At 36.9% G+C, this 16747-nt stretch overlaps 1 protein-coding gene across 1 annotated transcript in view; it reads left to right on the top strand.

Annotated features, from left to right (window-relative positions):
* The window catches only part of MYOM2 (myomesin 2), a 164184-nt gene extending 153508 nt beyond the window's left edge, over window positions 1-10676 (top strand). Inside the window, exons 32-36 of the mRNA XM_006882903.1 lie at window positions 6976-7139; window positions 7375-7411; window positions 8377-8399; window positions 9012-9067; window positions 10359-10676. Coding sequence (XP_006882965.1) covers window positions 6976-7139; window positions 7375-7411; window positions 8377-8399; window positions 9012-9067; window positions 10359-10676 — 598 coding nt within the window. The remainder of the gene's footprint in view (window positions 1-6975; window positions 7140-7374; window positions 7412-8376; window positions 8400-9011; window positions 9068-10358) is intronic.
* Window positions 10677-16747: the final 6071 nt, after the last annotated feature.

Raw genomic sequence — 16747 nt, 5'->3', positions numbered from 1 at the left:
TGTATATGTGCTGTCAGTTCTTAAGTTAATAATCAATGAGTGCAATGGCTGGTACATATGGCAGGTGTAAATTTAACTTTTGAAGACACTTCCAAACTGTTTTCTGTTTCACATTCACACCAGCAATGTGTAAAAATTTCCAGTTCCTCCAAATTCTTGCCAACATTTGCTACTTGATGTACTCTAGAAATAACAAGAAGAAGTGTATTTTCCTTTATGAATCCTAGATATCTTCTCCCTGCTGGTTAAAATGATGTGTGCAAAGTTTCTCCTATGAAGACTCACTATATTTCTCTTTGCGATTAATAAATATCTTGAGGAAGATACCTTGAGACTATCCAAAAATCTTGTTCCTTTTACAAATTTGATAATTCAGCTGTGGATCTTTCTATATTTCCTGCGGTGTTGCCTAATTAGTGATTAGTTAGTTTATTATTATTTGTTTAAGCTTTTGGGTTTTCCCTGTATGCTGGCAGATTTTAATGGTTTATAGATTTATTTTTTGAATATAGAAAACATTCTGTTCTTAAAAGTCATACAGAGAAGCAAACTCAGAAATATAACATTCCTTAATCATTTCTATTAACTTATACTCATGCCCCCTGTTTAATTAATTGAAAATTATTTAGTATAAATTTTATGTTTAATCTCACATACCTTGGGCATGTTGCTAGGGGAAGATAGTACTTGGAGAAGGACGCTATGCTTATGAAGGTGGTGTGATAGCAAAAGAGAAGAAGACCCTGAAAAAGATAGATTAACACAGGGACTGCAGCAATAGACACAAGTGTGTCAGAGATTTTGAGGGTGGCATAGGATAGAACAGGTTTCAGATCTGTTGTTCATAGGGTCGCTATGAGTCATACTTGAATCAATGGCACCTAACAACAACAACATTTTCCCCTATTAGTTTTCTTCCTGTTTGGTTGTAGATAACTATTCCCTTGTATTTCTTTTGCAATAAAGATTAGATAAATGTATATTTTTTAAACATATCTTCTTCCTTTTTACACTAATATATAATCCATTTGATTTATTTTTGCATGAAAGAATTTGATTGTTTTCTGATCAAATGATAAAGACAGGGAAAATATTCTTTCCGTGTAAGATTTAGTCCATTTAAGTCTCTAAGCTATAATTTAAAACAAAACATAACAACCAACAAATCAACCAAAAATCCTTTAAGCCAAAGTCATTGTCTGTGTGAGGTTAATAGTCATAACTAATTCAGTGATAAAATATTTGAAGTAGTTAATATTTATTTTCAAGCTCATTGTTATAAACACTGTCAAGCTTAATAGATTTGAGCACGGCACAGTTAGTGATGTTAGCACAGAATACGGCAAGTTTCTGGTCTATTGTTCACAAAGTCACTCTGAGTCATAGTAACAACCACAACAACTTTTTTATAGAAAACTTTTATTTGCCCTACATTATATTATAAAGCATTATATTTTAACTCCTTGGTGAAAAAAACCAGAGCTTTATGTAAGTTGTTGTTGTTGTTGTTAGATGTTGTTGAGTGTGACTCATAGTGACCCTCAGAACGACAAATATGAACCCTGTCCTCTTCTGTGTCATCCTCATCATCTCTGATACACTTGAGTACATTGTTGCAGACAACAACAATTATTTTTAATCACTATGACTTGGAAGAACCTAACAAACAACAAGAGCTTTTTTTTCTCCCTCTTTTGTTTTGTGTCTCCTACCCTTTTGTGCCTGCTTGTAAACTGACTGACTAATATAGTGGAAATCAGCTAGGGAAGATCTGAGGTTCTGAGCTGAGGTCTGTAGACCTGGATAGGGAAGGAGGACACACCACACCAACTTCCAGTGGCTGGAAAAAGAAGAGATCTAAGTAACCAGTGTTGGAGAAATCAGGGGAAACTCAGCCTGGGGATAGGAAGTTTGAAGTATGGGAGTCAGTTTATAACCTCTGATTGTAAATGTCTACACTCTGAAAGGAATTTTGTTGTGATATGGCAGGAACAGAATGAGTACTCAGTCAAAGAATGAGTGGAGAATGTGAGGGAAGCTAGAGCTGGAACTTAATCACAGGTGTTAGGGTAATTTAAGGTATGTTCTTGATCCTTAGCCTCAAGGTAAGAGACTTATTTCAAGAACTAGAGTGCATGCAGAGTACTATTACTGACTGCAGAGTTGCAGAATTGCTGGCTCAGGGAGCCTTGAATTCCTGCTTATCAAAGCTTGGATTTGTATCAGTTTGAAGCTGAGGATGAAACAGCTTCAGCAGGAGAATATTTTGGGGACATCACACAGATCATTGAATGACTTATCACCTTATGGATACCCCTCCCTCCAGTAAGATGTTTGTTACCTTTCAGTACTAGTTGCAAAGATACTATATCAATACAACTTTGCCGATAGTTTTTTCCAAAACTGGGAGGCTTCTTCAAAGAAACTCTCAATGCAGCAGTGTTGATTTAAGTAAACTCAAATAACAATTAACTTCCAAGGCCAAGGGTGGTCAGTGCAAGGTGAAGTGGAGTCGTTCACTGAGTCAAGTCAATCTTTACAGAAAAGAGCCAATGCTGTTCAATGACATCATGGCCCGTATAATATATATAGCTTTTTATAACATTATTGTGGGTGCCTTAAAGTATTAATGGATATTTAATTACATTGTTTTCCCCCCATCATCATTAAGGACTCCTAAAGTAAAAAAGAATTATGTTATTCCTTAAATTATGATACTGCTGGTTTTTTGGTTTTGTTTTAGTTTTAAACAAGCAGATTGCTAATGTTTTAAGTGGAGCAGGTCACCATCAGATTGGGGTATATTTCAGTTGAACATGAACACCTCAAAGGCTGAATGTATTACTGCTTTCAAGAGCATTTGTAAGGTGAATTTGGGGTCAAATGAGTCTCACCTTTTGAACAAAGCTATGTTTGATAGGGCTGATACAATGAAACTTTATTAACTTTTCCTCATAGCTCCTATTATGACAGCTAAAAATTTCAAAGCTGCTTCCACTTAACTCCCACTAAAAGAACACTAGTTTCTCTCCTTCTTTCCATTTTTTCTTTGTCCTCTTCCTCTTTTCCTTCTCTGTCTTCTCTTATACACATACACTCTTTCCTCTCTTACACACACACACACACACACACACACACACACATCAGAAATTTGAGCATCTTGATCTCATCTAGAGTACAGCAATTTTAGTGTCTTACTTAGCTCTTTGGATAAGGCACATTTGAATTAATTAAGATAAACAAAACAAACTGCCCAGCTCTGAGACTCACATACCATGTGGCATATGGAATAACATAGTATTGCAGTAATTGGCACTTCTCTCAATGAAACTCAATGGCTAGTCTCAGTTTTAAACTTAGCAAACTCAGGCAGTCTTTTCTTTTTCCTTCAGCTGTCACCCAGCCCAGCATGCAGCACAGCATGCAAATCCCTAGGCGTGACTGAAATCATCTCTTTCTCAGCAGAGCAGGGCACAAATCCCAAGCCAATATCCAGTCATTGCAGAGAGGGAATGTTGTGTTGTTTCTAGCATGAGTTCTAGTTAGTTGGGACAGGCAGAATCGAGACCTTTATTAATCTGTCACAGCTAACTGTGAAATCCTTGTTTCCTCAGAAAGTTCTTATTTGCTCAGGAAACAAACAACTCTATTGGAATTACATTGTGTGTGGATGTGTTTATTTTCATACACACACACACACACACACACACACACACACACACACACACGCACACACAGAGAGAGAAGAGAGAAAGATTGAAACAGACATGTGTATCTGTTTGAACTTGGTCCTCACATCATCAGCCAAACTAAAATTGCAGGATAAGATGAATAAGGGCTATTATTATGTTTCTTTTTTGTTATGTTTTAATGTAAATAATGTGAGCTGTTATAAATAATGTGACTACATGGCTGTTGAAAACTAGGAGCAATGCTCTCATAGATAAGAGCTAGTTTCTTATCTGTGCCATGAGCATTATATGCATGTACATGCCATGTGCTAAATACGGCAAGGTTATAAAGATTTTCCTTACTCTCTTCAGAAGAAGCTTTTCCACTTATCAGTTGAACTGATATTTCTGTGAATGTAGTGTGATCATCAGCAAATCATTACAGCTCAATTCCCTACTAATCTACAATTGCTGATTGGTCTATCAAACCACCCAATTGCTAGAGAATCTAGGCTATAAAGAAGACTTTCTTAATCAAGCTGTGATTTTGCCCATTGTGTTTTGATGTCTGTTTATGTTTGGGTGTTTTCACAGATGTGATTCTTACTATTCCAAACATTTTGGGGTCTAGGATTGATTGCCTAATCTACAGCACTCTACAATTTCTTTGATTTATTCTTTTTTCTTCAGAAACTGAAAATCACAATGTAAAGTCTAATTTTCTTTTTGTATCTAGAAATTATTATCTTAGTGCTGTGGTGCCCTGTTTATCACCTTCATCATAGCAACTCTGCAATATGACAGCTTAGTCATGCATATAAGTGCTTTATGTGTTTTAATCTGTGACACTGAATTCTCACAACTAACCTCACCCACATGTTGAACATAGGTGAACAAAGTAGGCGAATTAATGGTACATACATTAGCGAGTTATGGAGTTGGGATTATGAAGTCAGTGTAGTCTGATTTTAAACACTGTGTTCTTATGTGCTGATGTATTGACCAGGAAGTTGGTTGAATTTTGCAGTGGGATGGTATGTGACTGTTACAGGATTAAAGAATTTCAAAATTGTAAGATTCTTTAGAAATTGCCAAATTTTATTTTCCTTTTCCGTTCTCTTGAGATAAATCCCTGGGTAGTGCAAACAAGTTAATATGCTCAGCTACTAAAAGGGGAGATTTGGAGCAAAAGATTCACCATCTACTTAAAAAAAATCAGATCACAGAATATGGAGCACAGTTATATCCTGATAAACATGAGATTCCTCTGAGCTGAAATCTTACTTATAGGCTCAAATCTTGCCGATCTTTCACGTTCAAGCTCTCATGCTACCATCTTCATGACTTTAGCTCCCCACTGCCCTCCTCACCATTATTTCATAGAGTTGTGTGTTTTGCTAGCATGAAGTTTAAGACTTTCTGTTCTAGGTCTCTGTCATCTGTGAACATGTATTTTAAGTAATACACTACAGATTGTTGTTTGTATCTCATAGATGCAAAGTCGTGAGCTATAAAGAGATAAGTTATAATAGTTTTACTTTTACCACTTTAGCTTTCATTGCTCTTGAGCTGATTCTTACTCATAGCTCCCTCATTTGTTCATGATAGAAGCTAATCAGATGGATAACAAGCAATTGTGAAAACGATGGCCTGGATCAGGTGCACTTTAGTCTTCAGACTGACGTCGTTGCACTTAAGTAGTCTAGTGAGGTCGCTGGCAACAGATTTTCTTGATGCAATTTGTCTTTTGATTTTCTGACTGCTGGTGCCAAGAGTGTTGATTGTGGAACTAAGCTTCCTGAAGTTATCAACAATCTCAATCTGTTCTCCATCCATCATGAAACTGCTAATTGGGCCAGTGATGAGAATCTTTGTTTTCTTGATGTTGAGTTTCAATCTGTAGAAGGATTGATGCCTTTGAGTTGTGGTGCTGGAGAAGAGTGTTGAACATACTGTGGATTGTCAGGAGAACAAACAGGCTGCTTTATGGATGCAAGGATTTTGAGTGTCTGTCTCACACACTTTGGGCTCATGGCCAGGAAGTACCAATCTTTGAAGAAGGATATTATGCTTATGTACAGCACAGGCAAAGAAGACCCTGGATGAGAGGGACTGACTCAGTGACTGGGGAAATGGGATTAGGTCTATTGGAGACTGTGACGTTGGCTCACGATAGGGCAGGTTTTAGAGAATAAACTCTGAACATAGGGTTGCTGCTATGAGTCGCAGGTGAGTGGATGACACCTAAAAACAACAACAAACAACAGAAGCTCATTATCAGGCCTATGCCCTGAGGAGCCTCTGGGTGAGTTAAAACCACTAACTTTCTAGCTGGAAGCTGAGAACTTAACCAAGAACTTCATGCATTTACCCTGGGTTTAAAAAATAATTTTGAATGAAAAGTAGGAATAAAATGCTATTAGGTGAGAAAGACTGAAGAATTCCATTTCCTAATTCAAGGAGTACTTAGTGTCTTGCTAGGGTAACACAATATACCCAAGTGTTAACAGCAAATTCTCTGTATAAAACTCCAAAGCAGATAGCCGTACTGAGCTTTCACTTTAGATATGGTCCATGAGGTCTATAGATTGACATTCTAATTTCTCTCTGACCCTGGAGTTCTGTTCTTCATGTTCCATGACTACAGTTTCTACAAATCTTTCACATCTCTCTTTAAATTAAAGTAGCTTTAAGAAGAAATTCACATAAGTTTGCCTAATGTAAATAGATTTTATTTACATATTGTAATTGGGTATGTTGTTGTGTACTGTTGAGTGGGAACTGACGCATAGCTGACCCCCCACCCCCAAGTGGGTTTTCAGAGGCAATAAATCATATGTGAAGAGATTGCCCATCCTTCTTCTGGGGAACAGCTAGTGGGATTCAGACTATGTGCCTTTGAGATTGCAGCATAGCTTCTTGTCAGTAGGCCACCAGAGTTCCCTAATTGAGTAGAGAGTTCAGATATTAATTGCTTGTATATGAAGGAATAAGTCTTTGAATGCAGGAATAATATTGAGTGTTTTTAAGACCTTTCTATTGTGACTAATTAATGTATATGTGATACTGTACCTTGAAAAACTATCAGATTATTTTTTCCAAATTTAAAGGCCAGATTCAATGGCAAAGCATTTTCAGATTGTATTCACTACTCTTGTTAATAAATTGGTAATAGAAACATCCATTTCACTTTATCAGTAAGTTAGAAAGGACTCCTGCCCATTTTTAATATTGCCCATAAGCACCTTTTATATAATATGGAGATTCTAACTGAAATCTGTTCCTGTTGCTTTTTTTTTTTAAGAGATGCTAAGATTGCATCTAGTGAGCATATGAGAATTGGAGGGAGTGAAGAGATGGCCTGGCTACAGATCTGTGAGCCCACTGAGAAAGATAAAGGGAAATACACTTTTGAGATTTTTGATGGCAAGGATAATCATCAGCGTTCACTTGACTTGTCTGGGCAAGGTAAGACGATATTTTAGCATCTAATTATTTTATAGTTATTATCGATTGAGAATTGTTGAAATAGGGGGATATGTATCTAGAAACTGTGATATTATGATTTATTTAGAGAAAATTAGTTTGGAATAATAGCTTGACCATCAGTATCTATTAATCAACTTCACTAACATAACATTTGAGTGAATGACAAAAGCTAAGCATTTTGAAAGCTAATAACTTATGAAATTTTTCCTTACAGCTTTTGATGATGCATTTGCAGAATTCCAGCAACTCAAGTAAGATTTGCATACTTTGTTATTGTTTTATAATCTAGCGATCTGGTGGACATGGGGGCCTCTGTCTGTATGTGAGGGCATCTGTGGGTCCAAAGATTGTAGTTTTCCTAGAAACTGGGAATAAAAAGAAAATTTAAGCAATTCAGTTTTGAAAGAGCAGACATTCTTGTAAAGTAAGAAATACATTTATAAATTAACCCTCTAGCAAAATATCCCTAGAATACATAATTAAAATGATGGATTTAGGCAATAGTTATGGTCATGACAACATACCCTATGACCTTTGAAAAGAATAACTTGAGGTATTAATGTATTTCTGAATTTAAGAATATCCAAAAATGAGAATAGTTTTTGCTCCATATTAAGATATTCAATAAGTACTGTTTGAATGGGTGAGCAAATGACTAAGAGAAAGCAGAAACTGCCAATCTTCAAATATACCTAAATATTTAATTCTTTTTTTTAAAATTTTTGTTATTTTTTTTTCTTCTGTATACTGTCAAATGGGATCTGACTGGTACAGGAGGAGATTGTCCCTCCTCTGGCAAAGCATCTCGTGGATTCGAACCTCTGGGATTGCAGTGTAGCCTCTTGCCACTAGGCCACCAGAGCTTGGCTAATATTTTGCATTTTTTAAAAAAATATTTTAAAAAAATAATCAAATGCAATTTGATGAATTGGGTGAAAACTATCTCTTCAAAGTATGTTAATTGCTTTGAGGGTTTGCAGTTGAATGATAGGATTTTCTTCATTTCACAGTAGGTGTTGGGCGGTATCTGGAAAATTATTGAGATATATATATTCTCAAATGTTGTAACCACAACAGGGAACCAAACATATTTCCTTCTTTCTTTTGCTTTCATTTCTGGCAAGTCCCTCAGATGTGTGACTTGTTTTTGTTGGTAGCTTGTTGTTACTCTTCCCTTTTAATCCTTTCTTTCCTTGATGCCTCCTTTAACTTCTAGGGCAGCCGCTTTTGCAGAGAAGAGTAAGTACATATTATCTTTTCATAGGACAGTTTATTATTTTGAGTGGGGAGCAAGGGTCCACATTTTAGATAATTGATTTTGTGTTTTAAACGATAAACAGCAAATCTTTCAGTTCCTATTTGAAAACCTCGATGACCTTCCAGCTCCTATATTTTTAATTATTCAGCAACATCTCCCCTGCCATCTAGTTTCTGTCCACCTATTCAGCTTCAGCTCTTTATTACTTCCTCTGGCCTCTCTTTCTCCTCTCATTCTTCAAAAAGCGATGCCGGATTCTTTTCATTTCATGACTGTACCATAGATATATGTTATGTAGTTTTCCTTCCTTTTAAACCTTGGTGAATTCTAACTCATCTTCAAAACTCAATTCATATGCCATATTTCCCCTAGCTTTTCATGACCTCCCAGGCACAGAATTATTCTTTCATCTGTGTTCCCTTGGCATGTAGCTTAGCCTTCAACTGTATATATTTGCTTTTGTGCCCTCTCCCAGAAGAGTGTAAACTCCTCTTTGTATTCATCTTTGTATTGACATAGTACTTAGCGCAGGGTCAACTCCATAGGAGTAGCCCAATTCACATTTTTTCAACTGAATCACTTTAAATTTACAGATCGTGGCAAGGTGATTGGTGGCTTACCTGATGTGGTGACCATAATGGAAGGAAAGGTATGTATACTCAGGACCGAATGTGGACTTAAATATAATGGACTTAAGTTCCCTCTTTTTATGGTTGAGTCAGAATAAACTTAGAGAACATGGAACTCCCTACCTAGTCTCCTTCTCTGCAACTACCTTATTTGTGCTTCCTCTGATTGTTTTTGTATTAGCAAGGCATGTATCATTTTGATATTCTGAATCTATGACCTATATCTTTAAGGTCACAGACAAACCTTTGTGTAACACAAGCACCTCAAAGCAGGAGTTGTGGCACCTCTTGTCAAGGCTCTCAGGGCCGTGGTAGGTTCTGATGCCATCTGCTCACAGGTCATTCAGAGGGATTGCTTAACAAGCCTGAAGTGAGGTACACACCCTGACACAAACCTTCACTCTTGTACGAAAATTTAGACCGCACTGCTTCAAGTGTAAAATATCAAAATTTTAGAAAATGTGGAAAACATTTTTACTACTGATTTCAAGCTTATTTTGTAGTATGTAAAGGAAGCTACTTAATAGAGCTGTAACTTTTTGACTTGTCAGTGAAATTGTTGCTATCTAATTGAGTCTCTTCTGATTGCTTCAGTGGTTCTAACTCGATGTCACCAGGATATAGATAACTATTGGAGAGTGTATAGACCTTTTCTTAAGTAGTAAAAACCAACAGCAACAAAATAACCCCCACATTTCAGAGGCAGTAAATCACACTGGAGGAGAAAGCCCATCCTTCTCCTGCAGAATGGCTGGGGGATCCAAATTGCATGCCTTTAGAAATGTAGCACAGCTATTGAGAAATTAGAAATAGTATTACTTTATTACAGTCTGAAAGCATGTTCTAACTATGTGTCAAGAATGCATCTGGTGCTTGAAATTTGCTAGGTAGAGGACAATATATTGGCTGGATTTGCTATAGGGACTGGTAAAGTGGATCCATAAGTCTGAAGATAAAGCATATTTAGAAAGACAAAATATATATACTATAAGATGTAGAGCCTAATTACCTTTCAATTATTTAATGAATGTAGGCCATGCATTAAAACTGAGAATAAATAGAAAAAATTGTCATTGATTTTTCTGGTCATCTCCTTTTTAAGAAATGGTAAACTTTGGTGTGTGTTTTATTCTTCTTTGGGGACCTACTGTCTGGCATGGTGCTCAGTGCACATAAGGGCTTATGAGTTAAGAAATGATGTGAAGAACTAATATCTGTAAAGTGATTGAGAGCTAATAAGACCTAGAGCAGTAATGTGACCTATCATTTTCTAATTATTTTTCCTTCTTGCCTACACTTTGCCCTTTGAAGACTTTGAACCTGACATGCACAGTGTTTGGAAATCCTGAACCCGAAGTGGTTTGGTTCAAGAACGACAAGGACATTGAGCTCAGTGAACACTTCGCGGTCAAGGTGGAGCAGTCCAAATATGTGAGCCTGACCATCAAAGGCGTCACTTCCGAGGACTCAGGGAAGTACAGCATTAATGTCAAGAACAAATATGGAGGTGAAAAAATCGACGTCACTGTTAGTGTGTACAAACATGGTGAAAAGATACCAGATGTGACACCACCCCAGCAAGCCAAACCGAAGCTCATACCAGCATCTACTTCAGCACCAGCTGAATAGAAGGAGAAACTATCTGCATATGGGGTGGGGGTAGGTGGAGAAAGGTGTGCTAGAAAGGAATGCTGTGTGCTTGATCCAAATGAATAACAGTGATCGGAATGAAGTCACGCGTTGGTAGATAGTGGATCATACATTATCCTTTACATCTTCTGTTTATTATTATTTTATGTCCATCTAGGGACATAAAATAGCCTAATGATTTCACAAGGCTAAGCAACTTATGTTTACATCAGACTAATTAGCAGATACCAGGAACAAGATGTGTAGAAATATGGGTTAATATGTTGATTGCTCTTGGCACGTGGCAGCGATCACCAGTGTATTAGCAGCATGCGGTGTTTCCATATCAAGCCATTGTCCATTCTTGTAGCTGAGTGTTCTGGTAGCCAGAAAGCTCATGCAGCTCTTTACGTTCATGGTTGTGGAACCACGTAAGCATGTGTACCTGATTGCACTCTGTATTCTCTCACTTAGACTAATAAAACTTTAAAAGGCACCTTGTCTGGTTCTCCTGTACCAAATCATACTTAACTACTTCTGTTCATTCTCCCGGTTTGTTTAATTATGGATTATTGTGCAGTTTCACAGCTGGTAGTATGTAGACAATGTGCTTTCAGTCCAGAGAAGCAGAAATGGTAAATCACGCTTACTGTTGAGTTCCCTCGAACAGTTTTACCCTTGTGGGCTTGGTGACAAGGCAACTCAAACGGGTCCAGAGAGGAACCTGCACTATCATAATTCCTGACAAAGCATGTCATTTTGTGCAAGGCATAGAAATGCTAAGTGGTTATCACACTGCGAATCTAAAAGCCTCTGCAGGGAAACTGCATAGTGATTTTTTTTTCCTTTTTATTCTTTCATGGTACTAATTAATTAGTAAGGGATTTCAAAAGAAAGAAAATACTCATTTGAAATGATCACTGCAGTAGCCATGAAGGAAAAAGAAAAACTCGATTGACGATAGAAGCTCTCTTAGTGAAATTATGAATAAAAATGTATGGGATGAATCCGCCTCTTCTTCGAATGTTTTCCTCTTTGTGTTAGGAAGGAGATGGCATTTCTCTGCTATAATAATCCTATCTCAGTATTTCAGTTTTATAACAGAGAAAGCTTTACTAGTTCAGAGTAATTTTTTCTGTCTGTGTAATTAAGGCCAATTAGTATTCTATGGTATTTTGCTATGTTTTCCTTAAAGTGGTGACAAATACTGAAATTTAAATATATCTCTTATAACACCAAAACCAGCTGAGTAGGTCTCTGGTCAGATAAACTGAGTATCAGTAAGAATTTTTTCTTCTTTTTCTTTCTTTCTTTTTTAAAAAAAATACTCCTATTGTGTCTTGCTGAGGTTAATATTAGTTAGGTTTGTTACTGTTTCATAGAATGTGTTGTTGTTGTTAAGTGCCGTCCAGTTGTAGACGACTCATAGTGACCCTATGAACGAAAGTCGTCCTCAACACCTGTGTGACGTTCATTCTCTCTCCAGGTTCATAGGGTTTCTGGAGACAAGCTATTATGGAAGTTGATGCCACCAGTAGTCATGGAAAGATCATTTTTTTTAAGCTAAGCAGAGTTCACTTCCTTCCAAGTTTAAATTGTTATTTCTGTTCAACAATTGCAGGGTGACTTTTCTTGATGAATTACATTATTCCCAAGAAATAATGAAATTTTCTGGCTGTGAATTTCTTAAAGCCATTTAATATTTATTTATTTAGTTAGTTATTTTTTAAATCTTTTCTTTTGCAACAGTTTTAGATTTACAGAAAATTTACAAAGAGAATTCCCGTGAACCCGTTATGCTATTTCTTCTATTGTTAACATCGTATGATTGTACAGATGCCACATACCATTATGCTATTATGTCAATATGAATGGGAGTCTCATAAAAGATGTGTTACTATTACGAATATGGTATAATTATTAACATTAAGAAACTGACTTTGCAGCACTATTATTATCAACCAAACTCCGGATTTGTTTCTATTTTACAAATTTTCATTCATGTCTTGTTATGTCCTCCTGTCTACTTCAGGATCCAATTCAGGGTCCTGCTTTAGTCATGATGATAGTCATGATCTGTGGTTCTGATCTGTGACCATTTCTCAGTCTTATATTTTAAGAGCTTGAGAGACTTCAGTAATACTGGCTAGGTGTCCTATGTTGTTAAGTCCTGCCGAGTTGACTATGACTAGAGTGATCCTATAAACAGTAGATTGAAACCTTGACCTACGCTGTGCTATTGTGTGCTCTTAACCTTACTTGGGCCCATTGTTGAAAACACTGTGTCAATCCATCTTTCTAAGGATCTTCTTCTTCTCATTGATACTCTCTATCTTGATGTTCTTTTCCAAGGACTAGCCCTTCCTGTCTACATGTCCAAAATATGTGAGTAAAAATTTCACCATCTTTGTTACTAAGGAACATCCTGGTGGCAATTCCTCCAAGATAGCTTTGTGTGTTTTTTAAGAGTCTATTGTATATTCAATTTGTTCCTATTATGTACTGACAAGTCAGAACTAATTCATAACTAACTTTCCAGTGGGTTTTCTAAGGCTGTAAAGCACATAGGAGGAGATTCTCCATCCTTCTCCCGTGGAGCAGGTGGATTCGAACCATATGCCTTTGGGTTGTCAGCACAGGTCCTTAGTACTAAGCCCCTAGAGATACACGGTGTTCTAAATTGTAAGTTAAGGAGCTCTGGTGGTCTAGTGATAAGAAACTGTACTGCAATTCCATTCCAAAGGCATGCCATTCTAATCTACTTTCTGCTCTGAGAGCGAACAGAGGGCAATTTCCTCTCGTTCAATGCATTGCCTCTGCAAATCTGCTGGAGGGTCAACTGTAGGTTGGTTCCAACTCTACAGTATTAAACAATTCAAGAACTTATGAGTTAGTCTGATATTTTTGTTTCCATTGGACTGAAGTTATTGGTGTGAGAATGGGTACCACAGAACTCCAGTGGGTGTAGACTGTAGCAAGTTGTGCTGCTAATCCAAGAATTGTACAATTCTGGCAGTTCACAGAAAGAAGTGTAAAGAAGCAGTGACAAATTAATAGTGATAGCAGAGGCAGTAAAATGAGGAAACAGGTAGCAGATTACATAGGGGCTTCTTGGTCCAGATACCAAGAGAGCTGAGTCCTGTCAGCCATGAGACATGGTGGACTAGGCTGTCTCCGATCACTTACTGATGAAAGTAAATGCCCGTATGCTGACTTCACTTGCCTAGGCTGAGCAGAAAGAAACCTGTGGGCATGGTTGAGTAGATGTTGTTCAAATGAAAGAACATCTGACCTGACTGATAATGTTTCTTTTTAACTTGTTATTTCTGCAGTAAACTCCTTAACTATGTGTATGGTCTGTGAGCAGAGAAGTAGAGAGTGCTTAGGGGAAAGATGATTGATATCAGAGTTGGCAATAGATTGGCAAGCAAATCAGGTTTATATAAAGAACAAGGTCTTTGAAGGCCAGTAATCCGCTACTGAGATTGAGTTGCTCTTTCATTCTAGATGTTTTAGTTCTCTGAAAACTTGTGGCCCTTAAGTTGGAACTGACTCAGCTGACCCTTTAATGGGTTTCCAAAACTGTGAATTACAGGGAGGAGATTGCTCAACTTTTCCCTTTGATGTTGCTGGTTGATTTGAACTGCCATAAAGATGTGGTCTTTGGGTTATCAGCCATGGCCCTACAGACTATGCCACTGAAATGGAATTGCTCTTTTATTCTAGGTTTTTAGCTATTGAGTAGTGTTATAGCAGAGATATTATGTATCGCTGATAAAAATATATAACTCTAACATACTCAAATTACTAAGAGAAATTTTAGCAGCTGAAATTTCTAAAAGAAATTTATTATTTTAGAGTTTAGGAAGTTAGAAGTCCAAGTTCAGAATGCTGACTCTAGGACGAGGCTTTCTTTCTGTTGGTTTGGAGGAAAGTCCATCAATGTATAGCACTCCTTGAAGATGTCTACATGTGTTATTTTTTCTGAGTCAAGGAAATTCCCCACATGAAGATAGAATCTGAAAGCTGCTTTTCTCTTAACTCTGTGTCTTGGTCTATGTTAACTTCTGTCTTCTTTTATCTCTTTTAGGCCAAAAGGTATTACTATACATATCCCGGGGAAGGTCTCTTTTTTTTCTATCAGATAAAGTCAGTGACCTAAGACTATTGTATACCTTCTCCAACTTGATCTCTCTAAAATTGATTGACACATCCCCAATCATCAGGGGAGTTGACATTATTACCTAACTACTTCTAATCCTGACTTGTTAACATACACTGTTTTCAAGTGGACCAGTGACCCTTCATTAGGTTTCTACGGCTGTAAATCTTAACTGGAGGAGACTCCCTTGTAGCTTCCGTCTGCAGAGACTCTTGGGGACAGAGGTAAAGATTTGCATCTTATAGGATAATTACCAGTATTTGAAGAAATACCTCAAGCTTGGAGAAAATGAAGGATCAGTAAAGGAGAGGAAATTCTCAATAAAATGGATTGACACAATGACTTCAGCAATGGACATGTGCATGGTGGAGATTGTGAGGATGGGGCAAATTCAGGCAAGATTTCAATTTGTTGACTATAGGGTCACTGTGAGAAGGAGTTGATTCCACAATAGTTAACAATATCAATAGAAAAAATAGATTATACTGATAATCATGAACTAGCCAAGTTAACATGTGTTTTGAGAGAATAATTCAATACATGACCCTGGACAAGTTACTCAGTCTCTATGAGCCTTTCTTTTACCTCTAGAAATGAGATAAAAATTGATATTTCTTGAATAAGAGTAAGGTATATATTTTGATAGATCACTTATAGAAGGAGTAAATTTAGAATTGGTATGATCATAAAATATGAGTGTTAGGAGTAAAAGTGAGAGCTTTTAAAAAATCTATCAAAAATGCTTATCAGTTCAAAAGTTTCTGTGACCATTTCATGAAAATTAATAAACCAACCATTGAAATCAGCCTCATCTGAGAGACTCCGAATGTGAGGGATAAGTTGAGCATGTGGGAATGTAAATAATTAAAATGTGATTCAGCATTTCTATAAATTATTCTTCATCAAATTAATAATTTTATGAATCATCAGCTCTAAAACTGAAGCAAGAGCTAATAAGGACAGAACAGACTTTAATCTTTTTTTTTTTTAATTTGCAACTTAACTACTTGTGCTAGCTACTTATCACTCAAAGGAAATGTTAATGTGTTAAATTTATGTGAGAAATATAAAGGGTTCACATCTTGTAATATAAGATTTTATGACTGCCTTGGTTGGTTGGTGTGTACTGTCAAGTTGGAAGTCACACATAGCTGATCCTCCAGTGAGCTTTCAGAGGCAGTCAATCGCATAGAAGGAGATTACTCATCTTTTTTAAGTGTGCTAACTGGGGTATTAAAACCTTTAAAAAGCCTTTTGATTGACAGCTCAACTCCTTGTTACCACCACCAGAATTCCCTTAAGATTACCTTATGAGTAGGAATTGACTTGATGGAAGTGAGATGCCATCGAGTTGACTGTGACTCACAGCAACTTTATGAACAACGTATCTGAACCTTGCCTTATTTTACCCCAACCTCATGATCTCGCTCATGGTCAGGCACATCACGACAGTCACTGTATCAATTCATCTTCTTGAGCATCTTCCCTCTTTTGCTGACCCTCCTCTTTCCCCAGAATTATGTCTCTCTCAAAGGATGATTCCTCCTGAAAATTTTCTCACAGTAAATTATTTTTTACCATCCTTGGCTCTATGTAACATTCTAGTAGCATTTCCTTAAGGATACATTCCTTTCTTCTTTTGGCCATCCATAGTCAGTATTCCTCAACATAAAGGAAACAAGAATCGTGACCCCCGGAGCAATAGCCAACATCATGAAAGATGAAGAAAAGATTCAAACTGCCAACAATTTAATCTTGCTTGAATTCACTTTCAAACTCTTGGTGCCCGCTATTAGAAGATTAGGAAATGTCTAACATTAGAAAAGTCTCTGTAAAAAATTAAAAGAAGAGCAAACATCAAATGCTGGTGAGGTTTCAGAGAACCTGCAACACTTATTCACTGTTGGTG

The sequence above is a fragment of the Elephantulus edwardii genome, unplaced genomic scaffold, assembly GCF_000299155.1.
Source record: "Elephantulus edwardii isolate Elephantulus edwardi_28Jun2011 unplaced genomic scaffold, EleEdw1.0 scaffold00025, whole genome shotgun sequence".
NCBI classification, from domain to species: domain Eukaryota; kingdom Metazoa; phylum Chordata; class Mammalia; order Macroscelidea; family Macroscelididae; genus Elephantulus; species Elephantulus edwardii.
The sequence above is the reverse complement of the archived record's forward strand: the minus strand, read 5'-3'. Positions and strand labels throughout refer to the sequence as shown.